Consider the following 21,599-nt stretch of genomic DNA (forward strand, 5'->3'; position numbering starts at 1 on the left):
TTTACAACCTCACTCCTCCCGGATGAAAAGGAAACTCGACGCCAGCGACAACTCGTTTATCAACAACAGCGATTATGAGTCGGATAAAGCCGCAAGCGAGCATGAAGACGAGGCTCCTTCGAAAAGTGAGGACGCGGAAGGAGAGGAACATGAAGGCAATGAAGGACCAACAAATATGCTAGACCCCGGTAAAGTGGAAATTGATGCGCCACTCGCAGAACATGTTGAGGGTGCAGAAACTGCTGAAGCTAGCCACGGAACGCCAATGCCAGAGCCACTGCCGTCGGTGGTCAACCACCCGCTGCAAACCACGTGCGCCACTCCCACAAAGCCTCGACTAGTCATTGATCGGTTGGCCTTGACCAACTTCAAGTCGTACGCCGGTCGACAGCTCATCGGGCCCTTCCACTCCTCATTCTCGTCAGTGGTTGGCCCCAACGGCAGTGGCAAGTCCAACGTCATTGACGCGATGCTATTTGTGTTTGGATTCAAAGCCAGCAAAATGAGACAGGGAAAAATATCCGAGTTGATACACAACTCGGGCACCAGTCGGCCGGAGTATTGCCAGGTCGATATACACTTTAAGATGGTCTATGGCGACCCCATCCTTCAAGGAGCTGGTAATGTACCAGACTCAAGCTTGGTCGTCTCCAGAAAAGCGTTCCAGAACAACCAGTCGGCGTACTATATCAACGACAAGAAGAGCACATACACCGAGGTGACCTCATTGTTGAAAAAACAAGGCATTGACTTGGAGCACAAGCGGTTTTTGATTCTTCAAGGCGAGGTCGAGTCCATAGCGCAAATGAAGGCAAAGGCCGAGAAGGAGGGCGAAGACGGCCTACTTGAGTATTTGGAAGACATTATTGGAACGACCAAGTACAAGCAGTTGATTGAAGATACAACCACTGAGATTGAAGAGCTCAACACTATATGCCAGGAAAAGTCAGATCGGTTGGAGTTTGTGGAAAAGGACAAAAGTTTGTTGGAGGAGAAAAAGGCTGAAGCTTTAAAGTTTTTGGACCTCGAGCGGAAATTGAACCACTTGATGGGGCTCCAGTTCCGTTGCAACGCACAGCGGTACAGACTGCAGATGCAAGAGGAGGAGCAAGAAGCAAGCGAGTTGAGGGGAAAGTTGCAGGAGAGAACAGAAGCAGTCGCGGAGGTCACTAAACAGATCACCACCGAGAAGGAAAAGCAGCTGCAAACCACCAAGGAGCTAAAGCGATTGACCACTGAGATGGATCGTTTGAGCAAACAACGCAAGGACTTGAACAAGCAAAACGTTGCTTTTGAAGAAAAGTCAAAAAACATGGACGCCAAGATCAGGAAAGCAAACAAATCCGTGGCGTCGCTGACTGCATCTTTAAACAAGGCAAAGCAGAGCTTATCCACTTATGCCAACTCCTCTGCACAGTACAAAACCGAGATTGAGACGCTAACTTTGAAATTACTGGCACAGGAGGACAAGATGGCCGAGATGAGGGCAAAGCTAACAGCGAGGACCTCCGTGTTTACGCAGGAGATTGAAACCTTGCAGACACGGTTGGAGCCGTGGACGTCCAAAATCAAGGAGAATGAAAGCAAAGCCCAGTTGGTTGCAACAGAGATCAACATGCTCGAGAGCCAAATGAATAGTAAACGGACCCAGCTAGAGCAAAGCAAGCGACGGCTCAGAGATATCAAAGCAGAGGGTAAATCCAAGGAAGCAGAGTATCAACAGAAGGAGCGAGACTTGGAAAAGATTACCGAGCAGTGGGCTCTCGGCGAGGAGCAGACCAGTTTGTTAAAAGCCGGGTTGGACAAGTTGAAGCTGCAAATCTCCAAGAACAAAAACAAGCTCCATGACTCGCTTGCTATTTTGCAATCCAAGGAAAACAAAAACAGCGTGCTAGCATCTCTAAGCAAATTGGCAAAGTCCGGCAGGGTTGAAGGTTTCCACGGACGACTAGGCGACCTTGGCCGCATTGACGCAAAATATGATGTCGCAATCTCAACAGCGGTCCCAGGTTTGGACAGCATGGTTGTCGATTCCGTTGAAACCGCCCAGGCCTGCATCGAGTACTTGCGAAAAAACCGACTTGGATATGCTAGCTTTATATGTCTCTCCAAGTTGAGCAAGTTTGACTTGTCCCCGATAAACACGCCTGGCGACCCATCCAAGGTCAAGCGGCTCTTTGACCTCGTTGACCCACTTGATTCGAAATTTGCACCGGCATTCTTTAGCAAGATGTTCCACACGTTGGTCGCGCCCGACTTGAAAGAGGCCAAGGCCGTCGCCTACGGTGCTAAACGGTGGAAGGTGGCCACCTTGGATGGGCAAGTGATTGACACTTTTGGCACAATGTCAGGCGGTGGCAACTATATTCAAAAGGGGGCCATGAAGTTGACGTCCTCGCGCAGTGAGGATACCAACGAGGTTGAGGAACTGGACTTGGAGCTGTTGCGGGGGCGGATATCGGAGTTGGAGAGCAAGTACGATGACACGAGCAAGCAGTATAACGAGAGCGTGGCCGCGCTAAAGCAGGTGAAAAAGCTCGAGCCGGAAACACGGCGGGCGCTTGAAAAGTTAAAGTTGGACATTGCCGGGCTTGCATCAGAGATGAAAGAGATTGCTCAGTTGAGGAGAACCTTGTCCATAGAGCAAGAGGAGATGGACGCCACGAACCCCTTTGAAGCGCAGATTACGGACAAGCGCGAGCAGCTAGCCGTGTTGCACCGGGAGAAATCCATATTGCAATCTGAAATGGCCGAGTCGGAAACGCGCATTTCGGAGCTAGAGCGGAAGATCATGGAGGCGGGAGGTGTCGATTTAAAAGTGCAAAGCTCCACGGTTGATAGTATAAAGAAGCAGATTTCTATAACCAACGACAAGACCAGTGGGGACAGAATTGCGGTGAAGAAGTTGGAAAGCGATATTGAACGGCACACGCGAAACATTGACGAAGAAACGCGGGTCTTGGCAGAGTTGGAAGCGGCGGTCAAGGAGTTGAAAGAGTCACAAGCCGTGGTGGTGGAACAGATGCAGTCTTTGGAAGTGCAAATGGAGGTGTTGAATCAGCAAAAGCAAGAAAAGGATGAGCAGCTTGAAGTAGCGCGTTTGGAGATTGAGGAGAAACAGGCCGAGATTGCTGACTTTGAACAGTTTAAGGTTGAGATAAAGAACCAATTGGAGAAAGTAGAGGGACATTTGGAAAAGATGCGGCGTTTGGTCGCCCAGAACGAGCAAGCTCTAGACTCGATACCGGTGCGGGACCTCACTCCCTATATTTACTGGCTTCCGGACCACGAGCAGTCCACATATACCACGCCACTATTAGATAACGAGTCTGACGACGACATCGACATTGACGCTGTCAACTCCGAAGTGGAAGAGATTGAAAAGTACATGTCGACTGTGCGTGTGGATGTCGAGATCTTGAGGGAGTACGGGACCAAACTCGCAGAGTGCAAGGAGAGAAAAGACGATTTAAACAAAGCCATTGGCGATCGAGACGAGAAGCGCGACTACTGCGAGGATATGAAGAGAAAGAGACTCGACGAGTTCATGCAAGGATTCAGCGACATCTCCTCGACACTAAAGGACATGTACCGGATGATCACCATGGGAGGCAACGCCGAGTTGGAGTTGGTGGACAGCTTGGACCCCTTTTCCGAGGGCATCTTGTTCAGCGTGATGCCGCCGAAAAAGTCGTGGAAAAACATTTCCAACTTGTCTGGCGGCGAAAAGACGTTGAGCCTGTTGGCATTGGTGTTTGCTTTGCACAAATACAAACCCACGCCGCTTTATGTGATGGATGAGATCGACGCCGCATTGGACTTTCGCAACGTGTCTATTGTGGCAAACTATATAAAGGAGAGGACCAAAAACGCCCAGTTTATCGTCATTTCCTTACGGAACAATATGTTTGAGTTGGCGCAAAAGTTGGTGGGGATCTACAAAATCGACAACAAGACCAAAAGTGTGCCAATCATGAACATCGAACTAGCCGAAATGTAACTTATGTAATATTCAAGCTTTCTTTCTTCCAACTAGGTTCCACAGCACATGCATATCCCTTCTCATGCTTTCTCTTTAGCACAAAGTATGTGTCCAACACATCAATCATCTCCACCATCGATTTCGCAGCATTCACTCTCTTGACCACTTTTTTCGACACTGGCATATTTTCCAACAACTGCAGTACGTGGTGTTGCGATAACTTGAATGGCAAGCCGTAGCTCGTGGTCAACGCCATAAACACCTCGACTGCACTCCAGGGTGTTTGGTCCTGACCCGTGAAAAGTGCCGGGTTTGCTAGTATCCCTCGTGCCGACATGACACCGTCGGCACCGGTATAAGCTGCGATTCTCCGACAATCGTCCAATGTGAAGCAGTCGCCGTTGGCGATCACAGGAACCGTTTTAATGTGCAGCCTCACCATCTTGATTGCGTCCAAGTCAACAGGGGTGGACGACCGGGTGGTCTTTGTGCGGCCGTGGATGGTGATGATGTCGGTGCCCGCAGCCTCCACAATCTTGACAAACTCGATGGTTTCATTCACGTCGCTGTGTATTCGGATTTTTGTGTCAATGCAAACAGAACCCCCGTACTTGGCCTTGGCCGCTGAGATCATCGCTGCCACGAGATGCGGCTCGCTCATCAACGCAGCCCCGATCCCTTCCCGGATCTGGTCCTTTATGGGGCATCCGCAGTTGATCCCAACCCCGTCCACATGCGGCAAGATCATATCGATGAATTTCATGAAGTCCTCCACGTTGTTGACGCCCACTTGCACTATGACGCAGTGGTCCCGGGCGTTTGTAGTAAAGTCCGAATACCGAGCCATATCGTTGCGGACAAACTCACGAGCTAGTATCATTGGCGTGTAGACTATATCCACATTGTAGAACCGGCATAGCTCACGGAATGGGAGTTTGGAGTACCTGACCATGGGGCCTGCGACGCACACTGGCCGGTTCTCTAGTTTGCATCTTTGTATAATCGCCGTGGGCCTGTTCTCTGCCGGTCTCGAGGGAACTGTCATTGAGGGAATTGCACAGTTGCAGCTGAGATGAGATGAAATCTGTGCAAATACACAAGTGATGATCTGCTACACCAGCTTTAGGTACAGTCACGTGAGTAGAGTCCCACTCTAGAATATTTTCAATTTGCAAGTTACAGATAAGCAGTTGATGGAAATTTCTTTAAATAATACAAGTATATAGAAGCCAAAAAAAAAAAAAAAAAAAAAGAAAAACAAGAGAAGAAAGATCCCGCATCCTGGCCTCACTACTCCTCCTCCGAGCTTTCAGACGACACGGCATCGTCGTCGGAGCTTTCTTCATGCTTGATACCCATAAGACCGTTACTTTCTGTCTGCGCATGCCCGTTGCCCTCGTCAAACAATGCCAACTGCGACCTCAAATGCGCCAACTCGTCTAGATTGGTTCCCGACTTGTTGCCCTTCTTTTTGATCTTGACTGCCGCCTTTTCGCCGAATAAAAAGTCGTACAACTTCAACACCGTGGAGTCACCCAATTGGTCCATATCCAACTCCACTTCGTCCTCGTTGCTGATTTGCACGTCGTCCTGGATGATTTTGATCAACGCATTGAGCTTTTTGTCGGACAACGTAGGCACAACCTCGGAAACCTGTTTTTTCATTTCGTATGTGACAACCGGTTGCGGCGGCGTGAGTTTCACCTGGCTAACGGGCGGCACCGACGACTCCTTTCGCTTCGCCTTTGAGCCGCGCTTGGCAGTCGACAGTGCTGCTTTCTTCTTTTTCTTTTTAGCCGCTTGCTGCTCGCGCAATTTTTTCAAGTGGTCTTTCTTCATCTCGTCCAACTCCTTCTTCATTCTCGTCAACTGGTTCTCGAGAAACTGGATCGCGGGCACGTCGGCAATCATGGCCTCGGTTATCTCTTCCTCTTCCTCGCTCGACACCTCCTCTTCCTCCACTTCTGAAGCGGGGGGTGTTGGCTCGGGCACCGGTTTGTTGACCCATTTTTTATCAAACACGGCCTCAAGGCGGTGGCCCATCATGTTGACCTCGGTTCCCTCGGGGTTGAACGCATAGCAGTTTTTAAACACCAACCGCACGTCTCTTTCAAAATCATCTGCGCTGTCGTACTGGTTGTTTGTCAACTTGGACTGAATGGTACCGAGGTCCATGGGCTCCTTGACAACTTGGTGGTAGTTGGGGATGTTCAAGCTTACGGCATCCACGGGCGCCAAGAAGGGAAAGTTGTAGTTGTAGTGCTTTTTCGACGTCAACTCCTTGATGGTTTGCGCGCAGAATCTTAGTTCCGCTGCAAATTTTTTCTTGCGAGGCCTCACGTCGTAAGGTAGTTCTTTTGATTTCGGTGGGTGCACCGCTCTTCTTGGCCGTGCGGCGGCAACAGAGTCCGCCCTTCGTTTGTTGATGTCGGGAGACACTGCCTTTGTTTCTGTGACTCCCTGTGGTAATTCCCTCGGGGGCATGTTGAGCATGAGCTTTTCAAACTGGGCCTGGATGTTCAACGCCATTTTGGAGATGGACGCAGCCTCACCGTTGAACTTTTGGCAGTTTTCAATGATGAGATTGAAATCGCTGGTGAACTGCTCCGCACTCTCGTAGGCCTTCACGTGCAACTTCCGTTCTATAGTGGACAAGTCCATGGGGCGTTTTATGAAGTTGTAGTATAATGGGATGTTTAGTTTGACAGTGTCGACTGGGAGATGGAAAGGGGTGGAGTCTTTTAATCTCTTGATGCCCTTGATTGTAGTTAGGGCGTACTTGTATTGGTGGGCAGGCATGGGATCCGCGGGCAAGTTGTCCATATCTGGTTCCGCTGGTGGTTTGGCTGCGGGTGTGGGAGCAGAAGCCGTAGGAGGTGAGGTGGTTGCAGTAGGCTGCGTGGTTGCTGCAGCCTCCTCCTGCTGATCAGGAACCTGACTTGAGTCTCCATTCCCGTTTGTCTCCTCCGTCTCCACAGTCTCCTCAACTTGTCCATTTTCAGTCCTTTGCTTCTTCGAGCCCTCCTCGGCAGCAGAATCTTCCTCTCGCTCATCTAGTTTCCGTTTCTCCGGCGACTGAAACTCGTGATCGGTGGACATGATGGACTCTATTGTAGAAATCTTGCCATGTGCAGAAGTCCCTATTTTTTTGTTTTCTTTTTTTTTTTTCAAATGGTGGTGAAAATCTATCTCTCTCCTTTGTACCTGTGTTGTGAAAAATCGATGGAAAAATTGAATTGTATTTATACTGCTGGCTCAATGTTGTTTGTTTTTTTAATTTTTTTTTTTCCAGTCGCAATTCTCGCTCTTGAGTCGTTTACTTGTAAAGTTCCAACGCCACCTTCTCCAACGTATAGACTTTACCGTGGAAGAAGACAAAAATTATATCCCCTGGTGTCTCTTTTTTTTTTTTGCCACCTTGCCCTGTACTTGTTTAAAGTAGTTCTCATGGCGGTGTCATTCTCTCGGGGCTGGTGGATTAGCCAATAGTAAAACCAAGCTTGAAATTCAGCTGAGGGGGGGTATTTCGTGGTAGACTCCCTGTTGACTATTACTTTTTTTTTCTCACCGATGGGTCACATGATTAAAAGATTCATCGTGTGCGCTGTACCGTTGGTGCCAGTACTAAACCTTTTCCGACCAAAACTCAAGCCTAGTAACATCTGTCGGAGTACCTCACCACTGTTGACTATGTAATTGCATTTATTAGGTTATCTAGGTAGGGGCTGGGCGATACATGTTGGAGGCAACAAACTTATGGGTGACGATTCAGTGGGGGAAAAAAAAAAGGAGCCAGCAAGATTATTTTTTTATTTTGTTTTTCTGTCGACACCAGATGCATACGCGTGTTGGCTTGGTAAGGTAGAGAGTTTGAACTATTTTCAGTACTGATACAACGTTGCTCGTTACTCTTCACATTTACTATTACATGTTGATACAAAACGCATTCCGTCAATTGTTATAAATGAACAGTTAAAAGATCATTGATGGAAAAGCCTTTGTTGCAAGTGGGACACCTCCTCAACCGCGCAGCTAGCCGTTCTTGCGTGCATTTGGAGCAAAACACATGCCCACACACGGTTATCGCCGTGTCTTTCCAGTTCTTTGTGCACACCGAACACTTTGCAATCGACCGCAACGCCTCCAACTGTTGCTCGTCTTCTTGGATGATTGAGTCGGTGTTGTTGGTTCGGTACTTGTTGATTAAGCTCTCTGCGTTTGCAAACTCTTTTCTTAGTGAGTCCAACTGTAAGCTTTGTTTGTTCAATTGGTCTTTCAATTCCACCACCTCCGTGGTCATGGAAACGATCTTGGCCTCTTTTCGTTCCACATCTTTCTCTAGGGAGTCCTTGATGACGTTTAAGTTTTTGATACTATCTTGCAAGTTATAGTTATCCTGCAACGAGTTTTCCTTGATGATCTTGTAGTCGACAATTGACTTTGTCAAGACCTCGATTTTGTTGAGATAGTTCAGCTCAAGCTCGGTGAAACTCTTTACCAAATCCTGCGACTTGGCAACTTGCTGCTTCAATACCTTATTTTCACTGCTGAGCGAGTCCTTGAGTCTCATCGATGCAAAGTATTTCTGGTCCGCCTTGTTTTTTTCAATTGTTAGCTTCTTCACTTGGTTTTCGTGGTCTATTGCTGTGGACATTTTCTTCATAGCAAACTCTCTGGTTTGCTTAAATGCACTTTCGATTTCCTTAATTTCGTTATTTAGGAGTTCGATTTTAGCATCTCCGCTAACTTCAACTCGACTCTGGATGAGCTCATCGATCCTCTTTGAGTACACCGCATTCAACTCGAGAAGTGCCGCGGCAGTCTTTTGGTCTTCAATTTGCTTGGATAGCAACGTATTTTTGCCCAAAAGCTCGTCGCGTGTTGTTCTCACGCGGACCAAGTCCTGCTCTACTTTGGCCAAGGTCTGCTTCAAGCTCTCATTCTCCTTGACAATATCAGCCTCTATCAAGCTTTTGAGCTCGTTGTGTTTTTCTTCAAACTCGGTCAACTTTGCGACATTCACCGTGTTTAGTTTGCTGACTTTGCTAATCTGCTCCTGCAAGGACTGGTTGTTTTTAACAATCTTTTTGTAAATCACATTCTCCTGCAAGTCGGACTCGTCCAAGTTGTGTATCTTGCTCTCCAACGCGGTGGTTTTCAACAAAAGGGCCTTATTCGAGCCTGTCATTTCCTCGAGCTGACTGTTTAGCACCTGGTTGCACGACTTTAGCTGCTCAAGCTCCAAGTTTAATTTCTCCCATTGCTCGTCGCCTACATCGCGAGAGTTTCCGTTTTGGTCACCACTCGGCACAGGCTGCGGTGTTTCCTCTTTGACTTTTACATCTTCACTAACTTCCTTCCGACTGTCGTCGACTCTCTTTAGCGTCTTTGACGCGTTGCGTTCTCGCAGGTTGATCAAACCAAGGATTTCCTTTTGCAACTGGTCAACTTGCACCAAGAGCGACTCATTCTCCCTCGCTAGTATCTGGTTCTGGCTTTTGATGGAACTCAACTGTTGGAGCTTTGTTGCGTCAAAGTTTAGAGGCAACGTTGACGACAATGCTCTTGACACTGCTCGTCTTAGCTGTTCTAGCTTTTCGTCATCCGTTGATTCTGGAAACGGCACCAACACATCTTCATTGGTCCCTTCGTTATTGTCAAACAACGCCAATATCTGGTTGTACCATGCCGTCAACACGGTAATGACATGTTTGACTCCCTCGGACTCCATCGAGAGCCGTTTCGCCTTGCCTTGCAATTTGAGTACTTGCTCTTTATAGTTGAGCATCTGTCTGTAGATGGCCTCCTTTTTGAAATAGACAACGTCGGCCTGGCTGAGCGGGCCCTCGGTGCTGAGCTCATCTAGCACCTTGGCTTTCTTTGACGGTAGATGGTCTGTCTCAGGTGACCTCTTTCTATCATTGTCCAGGCTCATTGAAATCGCGGCGGTTTCTTAACTTGTATTTGGATATAATATGTGTTTGCAACAGATTGTTCTGTTCTAGATGAATATTCTGGTGCTGTTTAAAGAGACTGAATTTTTCTTTTCCATTTTCTTGATACTACCACTTGGGATCTTTTTTATGGCAAGTCACACGACCGTACGCTTTTAAACCTTCATGGCCGGGAATCGAAGCGGATGTTGAGATACGATTGTTGAACGTGCCATCGGTTCCGTCGACTCGTTGTGGGCAGGAGGCAAGACATGCACTGCGTTGATATGGCCTCACTTGTATCATAAAGCTCTAGCTCTCTATGGCCATAAGGGGAACTGCAGAGCTGTGTCAATAGCAACAATCTGCATGCCAGACTCTCCTTTTTCCCAATCACAGTAGTTGCACTTGCTCATTCACAATCATTTCCTGTGTTTGAGAAAGTGAAAAACATGAGCACCACGGGGGTTTACATTTGTTGAAACCACCATGTAGATGAGGTGTCAGAAGATTACCACGCATAAAAATATATGATGAAATTTGCACCAAAATTTTGGGAAAACTTTACCAGTTGCAGCAAAACTCGAGAAAACAGAATAAAGTCATCTTCCGTCTAATACAGTCAGAGCGAGTAGCTCATGGACCTGTTTTACAGGATAGGGTATGACTTTGCAAAGCTCATTGGGAAGTCACGTGATGGCTGCAAATCGGTACTGACACCCATTTCGAATCCCGCAAAGCGCAAATCAAAAAAAAAGCAAAAGATTAACAGCATAAAATGCGTCTTGAAAATTAAATACAGGTACAAACTCACCCTACTTCATTCTCCTCATATCCCTTCTCCATGCACCTGCTATCGCGGATTCTTATTCTTCTCACAGCATTGTTGAGCTGCTGCTTGGGTGTCAAGGACCATCTCTTCAAAAGCTGTCACCAGGCAGGGTTTTGCCACCGCAATCGACACTATGCCAAGCAAGTACTGCTTGATCCCGCTTTTCAGAGCCCTTACCAAGTTTTGAAAGACTCGATTAAGGTTGAGGATGGGGTTTTGAGTGGAGAGATTGAAAAGACCCTTGCGAGTGCTGCACCAGCTGTGTTTCCCTTTGAAATCAGCATCGTTGAAAACAGCTTCAGATTCAAAATGGACGAAAGGAGACCCATGAGTGAGGGCTTGGTGAATCCTAATAGATACAACGAGGCCTCTAACTGGGCGTTCAAGGATAGCCCCAGTCCACAGCAGTTTCGGCTAAAGAGACTGGATAACGAGATCACCGTCATATACCCCAGACACGAGGTTGCCATTCAGCTCAACCCGGTCACGTTTACATTTTTTTACGACGGAAAGGAGCAGATTGTCGTCAACGGAAAGCAGTTGCTCAACATTGAGCATTCCAGATCAAAAGAGAACAACCAGGAAAATCTTTTTCCTCAAGAGTCCGACTTTGATATGTTTTCCGATAGCTTTGCCGACTCAAAAGGTGATAGGTTGCCCCTTGGACCTGAGGCGGTGGCACTCGACTTTACCTTGGTTGGGTTCGAAAGCCTCTACGGCATCCCCGAGCATGCAGACTCCATGCTTTTGAAGGATACCAAAATGCATGAGCCATACAGGCTCTACAACGTGGACATTTTTGAATACGAGGTCGACTCGCGGTTGCCAATGTACGGGTCGATCCCATTGGTCATGGCAGTAAACGGCAACGTGGCAGCGGGGATCTTTTGGATCAACAGCGCCGACACCTACATCGATATCGAAGAAGACACCCGCGCGTCATCAGTGCATTGGATGTCGGAAAACGGCATTTTGGACTTTGTGGTGATTATTGAGGATAGTCCGCGGGATGTTAACCAAGTCTACGGCAAGCTTACCGGAAACACGCAGTTGCCCCTATTGTCAAGTCTCGGCTACCACCAGTGCCGGTGGAACTACAACGACATCAAGGATGTGTTGGAGGTCAACTCTAAATTCGACGAGTACGAGATACCCTATGACACCATCTGGCTTGACATTGAATACGCCGACAATAAAAAGTATTTTACATGGCACCCGGAGAACTTTGCTGAACCGGGAGAGATGTTGCAGGAGTTGAACCGGAGCAGCCGGAACTTGGTGGTGATTATTGACCCTCACATTAAAACCGGCTACGAGGTGAGCAATGAGTTGGTCACGAGAGGTATAGCAATGAAAAACGCCGACAACCAAGTGTATTATGGACACTGCTGGCCCGGTGAGTCTGTTTGGGTGGACACCATGCACCCGGAGAGCCGAAGTTTCTGGGACGAAAGCCATCGAAAATTCATGATTTCTGACAGGTACAAAAACTTGCACCTCTGGAATGACATGAACGAGCCATCGGTGTTCAGTGGACCGGAAACAAGTGCCCCCAAGGACAACATCCATTATGGCCAGTGGGAGCACCGGTCTATCCACAACGTGTTTGGGTTGACCTACCACGAGGCGACATTTCAGTCCTTGCTTGCACGATTGCCCACTCAGCGACCGTTTATATTGACTAGGTCGTATTTTGCCGGCAGTCAGAGGACAGCTGCCATGTGGACCGGCGATAATATGTCGAAATGGGAGTATTTGAAAATATCCATCCCCATGGTGTTGACCTCCAACATAATGGGGATGCCATTCGCCGGGGCAGATGTTGGTGGGTTCTTTGGCAATCCCTCGCCAGAGTTGCTCACCAGATGGTACCAAGCTGGTATTTGGTATCCATTCTTCAGAGCGCACGCTCACATTGACTCACGAAGAAGGGAGCCGTGGATGGTAGAGGAGCCATACTTGTCGAGTATCAGAAATGCCATCAGATTGAGGTACGCGTTGCTTCCTGCTTTTTACACGAGCTTTTACCACGCTTCCAGAAACGGGTCCCCCGTGATTAAACCGTTGTTTTACGACTACCAAGGCCTGAAGGACAAGGTGACGTTTGAGGTTGACGACGAATTTTTCCTTGGCGATACTGGGATATTGGTAAAGCCTGTTACGGATGCAGGTGCCAAAGAAGTGGAGTTTTTCCTTCCTCGAGATCACGAGGACATCTACTACCACTTTGCAAACGGGGTGATTGGAGAGAGACTAAACTCCCATCGGTTCAGTGTCGAGCTCAACGATGTTCCCATGTTGCTCAAAGGCGGGTCAGTGGTGCCAATGAAGCTGAGGTATAGGAGATCCACCAAGTTGATGAAGCACGACCCCTACACTTTGGTGGTGGCGTTGGACAAACAGGGAAAGGCGCAAGGGTCGTTATATGTCGACGACGGCGAAACCATTGGTGGCGAGTTTACATACATTAGGTACAAAGTTGACGAAAGGAAAGGCATTCTGGTGGAAAAGGAGGGAAATTACACACTTGCAGTCAACGTTGAAAGAATTGTCATTGTGGGAATCAAGAACAAAGTGGGTTCGGTGAGTACAGGCAAGCTTGTCGACGAGGGCAGGGGCAGAATCACAATAGTCAAACCTCATGAGTTTCCAATTGTGTTCAACAACAATGCCCGAGCCGGACACGACGAATTGTGATTATGTGTGGTATGTAGTGAACACGTTTGTGGCTGCAAAGAGACTAACTTCTTTCTTCAACTCTACTTAACGGCGGTGCCATGTCTTCACATGTAGCCCCAACCCCTATATCTGACATGCCTTGTTTTTGGCATCCAATCCCTCCTACGTTTTGTTTAGAGTAATTAGTCCATGCTATACAGTGCGGAAGTATATGTATCGTGTATTAAAGGAGACTACTATTATTAGTAAAAGGGAGACAGTGACTGAGGGAGAGCGAAAAAAGATCAACACTTTTTGGAACTTACCACCAGAGCACAAGTATAGGGAACTGCCACTACTAGACTCTATAAGGTGATTTGTAGCTGCAGAACTCTCAAACTACACTGGTAGCTCACACATTATACATTCTGGTCCCAAGTTATTTATCAACCTCCTTCCACCCGTTTACCCCGATTCAGAGGCCTGCTTTTTGCTCCTTCCGCCGACTCATGATTACATCCACAACATCACCTAGCCAGCGAAGCCAATAATTTTAGAATACAAGCCCGTCCCATTTCTATCATGTCGGTTCCTCCTTCTACAACCACATCGTTGAAGCACACCATTGCTCCCAACTCCACGCTTGCTACAACGTCAAGCTCCAACCAGAGCGGGTCCAACGACTTTGTCAAAAAGCTATTTCTCATGCTTCAAGAAGATAGTTATAAGAACATTGTCAAATGGACCCAAAACGGGGACAGCTTTGTGGTGATCAACACAAACAACTTTACAAAGGACATTTTGCCACGCCACTTCAAACATTCCAATTTTGCAAGTTTTGTTAGACAATTGAACAAGTACGACTTTCATAAAGTCAAGATTCCAAACGAGGCCAAACTGAGCTACCCTTATGGCGAAGACGCTTGGGAGTTTAAACATCCCGACTTTAGAATCAACGACCGAGAATCGTTGGACAATATCAAGAGGAAAGGCCCCACTACAAAGAAAACCGGCGGAGCGTCTCCATCGTCTTCCAACAACGGATCAAAGCCTACAAGTGCAGCTATCAAGAAGAACCCCAGCCTATCAGAAGTGAATGTGGAGACAGCAGCAAACGATTCCACCAGGGTCCCCCTTCCACAGAGCTCACACCCAGCTAGCAATCACAACTACATCCAGCTAAGTCAGTCGCAGAACCATTTGAGAGAGCAAGTTGACGCTCTCAAAGAGAGCAACCAGGTGCTAAGCCAGGAAAATGCAGTGCTACAAAAGAAATACAAGACGTTGGTGGACCACATTGTCTCCATAAATTCCTTCAACGAGCGGTACTACCGCTCCATGAGCCTCTTGATCAATGTCTTGTTGCAGTCTGGGATCAAAATTCCGCCGTTGGACTTTCCACCACCAAATGCCCTTGGCCCCGGCCCTTTTACTCACCCGGACCCAAACGCCAGCATGTCCACGGCCAACCACTTGGGCTCGCTCTCGGCAACGTCGCTTCCCAGTATATCGCAGCATTTGCAGCTGCAGTCGCCGCGAATCCCACCGCACCTCCAATCGCCCGTGGTTTCAACGCAATCGATGCAGCCGTCTGGCGGCGCCTCCACAATGGGAATGACTCAGCCAATACCTTCCCACCTAGTTGGAGCCCTGCAACAGCCACTGCAACCAGCGGTTCTCAACAACAACCGCTCCCTTTCCATCCCGAGTGGCCGTCCGCCGCAAACAGCATACTCCGCCACCAGTCCCATTAGCGGTCTTGCCACGCTCTCGCGCCTGCTGTCGGTGACACAAGCGAACCAAGCATTTCTTCCAACCAAGTCTGCCAACCAGACACTAGACCGAACTCAGTCCATGGATGATGTCCACCAGGGGCCACCACCACGAGGTTCAAACAGCGGCCAAACGCTTGACCAGCAGCCGCCTCACTTACACCGGCACCAGCAGCACCAGCACCAGCACCAACACCAGCAGCACCAGCACCAGCACCAACACCAGCAGCACCATGAGAACCACCAGCAAAGCTTGTCCTCCTCATCGCAGACCAACCCCGGAACTGCTCCTGAAGACTATGTGCATGCGTCGCCAGCGAACAACAAACCCCTCTCTCCCTTGACCAGTTCATCGGCGTCACCAAAAACCAATGTGCTACCACAGACCAGCACCACTTCCATTGCCAACCCAAAGTTCCATGTTCTCTTGGTTGAGGACGACAATGTGTGCATTCAGTTGTGTCGCAAGTTTTTGGTAAAGTACGGGTGTCAAGTCACCGTTGTCACCGACGGCCTCAATGCCATCTCCACGGTGGAAAACACCAAGTACGATCTCGTGTTGATGGACATAGTCATGCCCAATTTGGACGGAGCCACAGCGACGAGCGTGATTCGCTCGTTTGATACCAAGACGCCGATTATTGCCATGACGGGCAACATCGAGGATAACGACCTTGTGACGTATTTGCAAAACGGGATGAGCGATATCTTGGCCAAGCCGTTTACAAAGGACGACTTGTACTCGATTTTGGCTAAACATTTGTTGAAAGATGGAGATGAGAGTGAAGAGCCAATGAACAAGAAACTGAGATTAGAATAGTTTTTTAGTCTATTAGTCTATGGAATGCAATGTCAGAAAACGCGTTGCCCCAGGGTGTTTTCTTGTTGAAGCTGTTTTTGTATCGTGTGATCTCTACTCCGTGGAAGTGCACAGCATTGAAATTGTAAACTATTTCTGGCTCTTTGAATTTGCGGCTATTTCTCTTTTTGTTTGTGACAGGGGTAAACCCGTCGTTACAGGAGCCGTCATCTGAGTAATGCACAAGAACAGCCATGGTCGGATAGAGGGAAGCTAGCTTGCGCTTTGTTAGTCGGTCCGTGTGAGCAATGATGTCGTTGCCTAGAAACACCATTGGCTTGTCGGTGACTAGTATTTGCTCCATCACCTCGAGTGGAGCATGGGGGATATAGTATAGGGTTTCAGGGCCCGCCCCACCGCGATAGTGCTCCTCCACTGTGAACGGCTTGAACAACTCCATATCCAAATCGGTAAACACAGGGTCATAAAGAGACACCTCAGCGATGTTCTTGGTCTCCACCAACTCCAAAAGCAAAGCGTACTGGTACCGAGCATTTGAGCTCTCGCTGGGTGAACCTAAGGCCAAGCACCGGATGTTGGTAAAGTCCCCGCTCAATGACTCTTGAATTTCATGGAAAAAGCTCGAGTTTCGAATTGTCTCCCTGTGTGAAGCTATGCTCAACTGTAGCTGCTCCATTATGCTCTAGTCTGGATGCATTGCCATCTCCTGACTCCGCGGGAACAGAGAAACCAAAGAAAAAAAAAAAAAAGGCGAGAATCCAGTTGCCTTACACGATTGTCACTCTCACTTTTCATCCCTTGAGAAGAGTTCATCCTTGAACCAACTTCACTCAACGCAAGCACCCCCGGCTTTTTCCACATTGTCACCGTCGTTGGATATGCGCAAGTGCAAAATCTTTGTAGGATCGTCGCATCCTGAGTTGGGCCAGTTGGTTTGCGACCGGTTGGGCGTCGAGCCGGCCCCGTGCACCTTGAAAAAGTTTAGCAACGGCGAGACATCGGTCCAGATTGGCGTGAGTGTAAGAGACGAGGACGTTTACGTCATTCAAAGCGGCTCGCCGCACATCAACGACCACATCATGGAGTTGTTGATATTGATCAGCGCATGCCGCGGCGGAAGTGCAAACAAGATTACCGCGGTCATCCCGCAGTTTCCCTACAGCAAGCAGAGCAAGATGAAGAAGCACCGTGGTGCCATTACTGCCAGGATGTTGGCCAACTTGTTGGTGATGGCTGGCGCAGACCATGTTGTCAGCATGGACTTGCATGCAAGCCAGATGCAGGGGTTTTTCACCAAACCGGTGGACAATTTGTTGGGGGCGCCCACGTTGGCCAGGTGGATCCGCCACAACATCCCCGACTGGGAAAACTCGGTTGTTGTTTCCAAGAACCCCGGTGGCACCAAAAGAGTCACGGCGTTGGCCGACTCGTTGAAGATCAACTTTGCCATGATCCACACCGACAGAAGGAGAACCCAGGACGAGTACGCACGCAAGAAGGCGTTGAAGAAGGCCAAGATTATTGCTGAAGACGGTGGGGACGCTACGGAGCAGGACAACATTGTCAACGAGCTTCAGACGGCTCGGATTGTCCAGGGCCACGTGGTGGATGATGACTACCAATTCAAGAGCGAGCGTGCTCATCGGGAGGGTGTTTTGGAAAACAGTGTTCTCTGCGACTCCAACGGCTCGCACTTGACCAAGCCCAATATGTTGGACAGCGATGTGCTTGGTGGGTCGTATAACGCCGCGCAGAACTCGGACGACGAAGATGGGCCCTTGGTTGAGGAAAAGTTGATTACTCTCGTTGGCGACGTCAAGGGCAAAGTCGCCATTATCTTGGACGACATGATTGACAAGCCCAACTCGTTCATTGCCGCGGCGGAGCACTTGAGATTGAACTGTGGCGCCAAAGCCGTTTACGTGGTTGGCACCCACGGGGTGTTTAACGACAGCTGCTTGAGCGCTTTGACCGACTCCAAATGCATCGACAAGATTGTAGTTACCAATACGTATCCGATCCCGAAAGAGGAAATCGAGGCGCACAAGGACAAGCTAGTGGTGATTGACGTTTCGCCAATCTTTGCCGAATGTATCAGAAGAGACCATTTCGGGGAGTCCATATCGGTTTTGTTTGACTCGCTTACAGCCGTGGGGTAGGCTTTGTATGAGTGTGTAGCGGTGAATTTGTTAATGTAAGGATCAAAGTGTAGGTATTATCATGAACCGCGCTTGCGAGGGGGGGGGGGGTTTTTTTTTCGCGGGGGACGGTGGGAGACGGAGTGCCAGCATAAACACATCTGGATGCTAAAACCGACCCTGGTTTAGGACACAAGAGCAATAGATAGCGCAATGGAGCGGTCGATAGTGGCCACTGAGTGGTCCATCGTGGCAGACGATAGTGACTCGTCAGTGGAAGACAGTGGAGTGTCAACTGCAGACTCAATTGAAGCGGAAGAGGAGAACGGGGATAATGACACCACGGCAGCACCAGCACCTGATGACCCACTTGCCAGTTACTACGAGGCCTATGCTGATCAGTTTCTTGATTTCATAAACACAAACCCCACCACCTACCACGTTGTTTCGCACTTTAAATCCCTCTTGGAGAATAACGGGTTCAAGTCCATCAGCCAGAACAAGGCCATTGCAGAGCTCGATGCTGGGTTCTACTACACTTGCAACGGTGACCAGTCGTTGGTTGCATTTGTCATTGGCGGGAAATGGTCACCTGGCAAGGGATCTTGCTTTGTTGCAAGCCATTGCGACGCATTGAGTGTCAAGGTCAATCCCCGTGGTCTGTTGAAGCTGCGGGTGGACGGGTACGATCTTATAGGAGTGGCACCTTACTCTGGCAGCTTGAACAGCAACTGGCTCAACCGGGACCTTGGGCTTGCAGGGAGTGTGCTCGTGCAGACACCGCAAGGTGTGCAGCGCACGTTGATAAACTCGGCACCGCTCCCAATCGCGGTGATTCCGTCGCTAGCACCGCATTTTGGCGTGGATACGGCTGTTTACAACAAGCAAACCCAAGCCGTTCCAGTTTTTGCTCATCGTTCGGACGACGAGCTAGTACCTACGGAGGAAGAGCTAGGTAGCAAGTTTTTTGCAAGACATTCATTGCGATTGCTAAGGTACATTTGCGCCCTAGCTGGGGTTTCTTTGAGCTCGATAGTTGACTTTGACTTGGATCTAGTCGATGTGCAGCCCAGCTGTCGCGGAGGAGTAAATCGCGAGTTTATATTTCTGGGCTGTTTGGACGACAGGCTCTGTGCTTTCGATTCCATCTACGGTCTCATTGAATATAGTCAGCAATTTCTCCTAGACAAGGACATCTCCACCTCGGAAGCACTCAACGGGGTATACTTGGCAAACAACGAGGAGGTTGGCAGTTTGACCTCGACTGGGGCTTGTGGAGGATTCTTGATTGACACTTTAAGATCAGTAGTGGCTGCCAGGTGCAGAGAGCTCCCCGTATCGGAGGCCGTTGCGCAGTTGACTACAAACACCGTCTTGTTATCAAGCGATGTCACGCATGCATTAAATCCAAACTTCAAGGAGGCCTACTTGGAGAACAACTTCCCGCTACCAAACACGGGGCCGTCGATCAAGTTTGACTCGAATGCACACGTATTGAGCGACTCTTTGGGCAAAGAGTTTCTCACCAGAATAGTGGCTGACTTGGACGGAGTAAAGTTGCAGCAGTTTCACATACGAAACGACTCGCGGTCCGGAGGCACCATCGGGCCGATCATGTCGAGCAGCCAGAGAGGTGTCAACGGGGCACGAATGATCATCGACGTGGGTCTCCCCATTCTCAGCATGCATTCCATACGGAGCATCGCCGGGTACAAAGACGTCGGTATGGGAGTGCGCTTCTTTAAACAGGTGTTTTGTAAGTGGCGTACCGTAGCTCGAGAAATGGATGGCAAGCGGGTGTAAAATACAGAAGCGCGTCACGTGACCTCTCTTCCATGGAATTTTGTGGAAAATTCCCATCTTCTCTCTACGATACTGTCTAACCTAGATTTAATACCTTCGCATCGGCCAGTTTTAAACGCGGTCTACTTTGACAGGGCAAAAAGCCAAGTCGACCATGAGAATACCAAAGACTGTCTTGAACCTTCATCCCCCATGCTCTAGACCGCGGTTGTTAAAGGCACGCCCTGTGTCGTGCTCGTTTCGAAGGGCGTTCCATGCATCGACAGGCAGACTATTGATTGATTACGACCCCTACCTGACTCTAGGCGTGGACAAGTCGGCCGATCCCAAGCAGATCAAAAAGGCCTATTACGACCTCGTCAAGAAGTACCACCCGGATGTCAACAAGGAGAAGGACGCGGAAAGGAGATTCCACAAGATTCAGCAGAGTTACGAGATCTTGCGAGATAAGGAAAAGAAAGCGCAGTATGACCAGTTTGGGAAAAGTGCATTTGATGAGAATGGCAATCCAAGTCCCTTTGGTGCTGGTGGTGGTGCACAGGGACAGAATCCGTTCGCAGGAGGAGGCAATCCGTTTGCAGGGTTTGGCGGTGCAAGCTCAGGGGGAAGACCCTTTGGCAATATGGGGTTTGATTTTGAAGACTTGTTTCGGGAAGCATTTGCTGGTGGGAGGGGGGCTTCGGGGAGAGGCGGAGGCCAAGGAGGTGCGCGCTTTGTTACGGAGCATGTTGGGGACAATGTCGAGGTTATGAAGTCTATACCGTTCAAGGAGAGTATATTTGGCGGATCGGTGACTATCAACTACAAGGTTCTCGACTCGTGCACCACCTGCCACGGAAGCGGCTTGAAAGAAGGAGCCAAGAAGCAAACTTGTCCCACCTGCCACGGAACCGGACAGACGGCACACGTCATGGGTGGGTTCCACATGGCGTCCACTTGCCCCACGTGTCACGGCTCTGGCGTGACTATACCCAGATCCGACGAGTGCGGTACCTGTCATGGCAATGGCGTGCAGGAGATCCCCAAGTCAACGACTGTCAAGATACCTCCAGGGATCAGCAACGGCGCCCGGATTCGGATCCCCGGTGGCGGCGATGCGCCATACGTGACCAAAGACGAGTACAACCAAACGCGCAATGGAGACTTGATAGTGAGGGTCAATGTGGAGAAGGACGCCATATTCACCCGTGATAAGAACAACTTGGTCATGGACAAGGAGATTTTGATGACCACGGCTTCCTTAGGGGGCGAGATCATTGTTCCTACCTTGGACGGGCAAAAGATCAAGCTCAAGATCAGACCCGGGGTGCAAAACGGCCGCAAGCTCGTGATACCGGAAAGGGGTGTCCCCGTGAATGGCAACTTGAACAACAGAGGCGATCTCGATGTCGTGTTGCATGTCAAGACCCTCGTTCCGGAAACGCCGACCCAGACCGCGCTACTTGAAGCCTTGGCGGATGCATTTGACGACAAGAACGCCAAGCGAACCGATGCCGACTGGCAGTTGGAGCTTGAGAACGACCTGGGCAAGGAGAAAGTGCTCGATATGGATGAAAAGGATCTTCACCCTTCCAAGTTGGCGAGAATAAGCAAAGTCTTGGGCAAGTTCTTGAACTTTGACAATGGAAAGAAAGATGGTGAGTCTAAACAATAACCTGTAT

General features: G+C 49.1%; 10 protein-coding genes across 10 annotated transcripts; 6 read left to right on the plus strand and 4 right to left on the minus strand. All coding sequences in view use genetic code 12, as the record gives it.

Annotated features, from left to right (window-relative positions):
- Nucleotides 1-22: 22 nt before the first annotated feature.
- On the plus strand, nt 23-4,000 carry LODBEIA_P39100 (uncharacterized protein; the record flags this gene model as incomplete). Its single annotated transcript, XM_066974073.1, has 1 exon — nt 23-4,000. The coding sequence occupies one exon, from the start codon at nt 23-25 to the stop codon at nt 3,998-4,000; it is 3,978 nt and encodes a 1,325-aa protein (XP_066830848.1).
- Nucleotide 4,001: 1 nt separating this feature from the next.
- Nucleotides 4,002-5,027, minus strand: LODBEIA_P39110 (uncharacterized protein; the record flags this gene model as incomplete). The annotated part of the gene is made up of 1 exon (XM_066974074.1): nt 4,002-5,027. The coding sequence occupies one exon, from the start codon at nt 5,025-5,027 to the stop codon at nt 4,002-4,004; it is 1,026 nt and encodes a 341-aa protein (XP_066830849.1).
- Nucleotides 5,028-5,272: 245 nt separating this feature from the next.
- LODBEIA_P39120 (uncharacterized protein) lies at nt 5,273-7,081 on the minus strand (the record flags this gene model as incomplete). Its single annotated transcript, XM_066974075.1, has 1 exon — nt 5,273-7,081. One exon carries the CDS (start codon nt 7,079-7,081, stop codon nt 5,273-5,275), a length of 1,809 nt encoding a protein of 602 aa, XP_066830850.1.
- An 859-nt stretch (nt 7,082-7,940) lies between these two features.
- LODBEIA_P39130 (uncharacterized protein) lies at nt 7,941-9,917 on the minus strand (the record flags this gene model as incomplete). The annotated part of the gene is made up of 1 exon (XM_066974076.1): nt 7,941-9,917. One exon carries the CDS (start codon nt 9,915-9,917, stop codon nt 7,941-7,943), a length of 1,977 nt encoding a protein of 658 aa, XP_066830851.1.
- An 842-nt stretch (nt 9,918-10,759) lies between these two features.
- Nucleotides 10,760-13,444, plus strand: LODBEIA_P39140 (uncharacterized protein; the record flags this gene model as incomplete). The annotated part of the gene is made up of 1 exon (XM_066974077.1): nt 10,760-13,444. One exon carries the CDS (start codon nt 10,760-10,762, stop codon nt 13,442-13,444), a length of 2,685 nt encoding a protein of 894 aa, XP_066830852.1.
- A 543-nt stretch (nt 13,445-13,987) lies between these two features.
- On the plus strand, nt 13,988-15,997 carry LODBEIA_P39150 (uncharacterized protein; the record flags this gene model as incomplete). The annotated part of the gene is made up of 1 exon (XM_066974078.1): nt 13,988-15,997. The coding sequence occupies one exon, from the start codon at nt 13,988-13,990 to the stop codon at nt 15,995-15,997; it is 2,010 nt and encodes a 669-aa protein (XP_066830853.1).
- A 4-nt stretch (nt 15,998-16,001) lies between these two features.
- On the minus strand, nt 16,002-16,673 carry LODBEIA_P39160 (uncharacterized protein; the record flags this gene model as incomplete). The annotated part of the gene is made up of 1 exon (XM_066974079.1): nt 16,002-16,673. One exon carries the CDS (start codon nt 16,671-16,673, stop codon nt 16,002-16,004), a length of 672 nt encoding a protein of 223 aa, XP_066830854.1.
- A 202-nt stretch (nt 16,674-16,875) lies between these two features.
- LODBEIA_P39170 (uncharacterized protein) lies at nt 16,876-18,156 on the plus strand (the record flags this gene model as incomplete). The annotated part of the gene is made up of 1 exon (XM_066974080.1): nt 16,876-18,156. One exon carries the CDS (start codon nt 16,876-16,878, stop codon nt 18,154-18,156), a length of 1,281 nt encoding a protein of 426 aa, XP_066830855.1.
- Nucleotides 18,157-18,348: 192 nt separating this feature from the next.
- On the plus strand, nt 18,349-19,938 carry LODBEIA_P39180 (uncharacterized protein; the record flags this gene model as incomplete). The annotated part of the gene is made up of 1 exon (XM_066974081.1): nt 18,349-19,938. The coding sequence occupies one exon, from the start codon at nt 18,349-18,351 to the stop codon at nt 19,936-19,938; it is 1,590 nt and encodes a 529-aa protein (XP_066830856.1).
- Nucleotides 19,939-20,092: 154 nt separating this feature from the next.
- Nucleotides 20,093-21,592, plus strand: LODBEIA_P39190 (uncharacterized protein; the record flags this gene model as incomplete). Its single annotated transcript, XM_066974082.1, has 1 exon — nt 20,093-21,592. One exon carries the CDS (start codon nt 20,093-20,095, stop codon nt 21,590-21,592), a length of 1,500 nt encoding a protein of 499 aa, XP_066830857.1.
- Nucleotides 21,593-21,599: the final 7 nt, after the last annotated feature.

This window comes from Lodderomyces beijingensis (assembly GCF_963989305.1).
Source record: "Lodderomyces beijingensis strain CBS 14171 genome assembly, chromosome: 4".
Taxonomy (NCBI): domain Eukaryota; kingdom Fungi; phylum Ascomycota; class Pichiomycetes; order Serinales; family Debaryomycetaceae; genus Lodderomyces; species Lodderomyces beijingensis.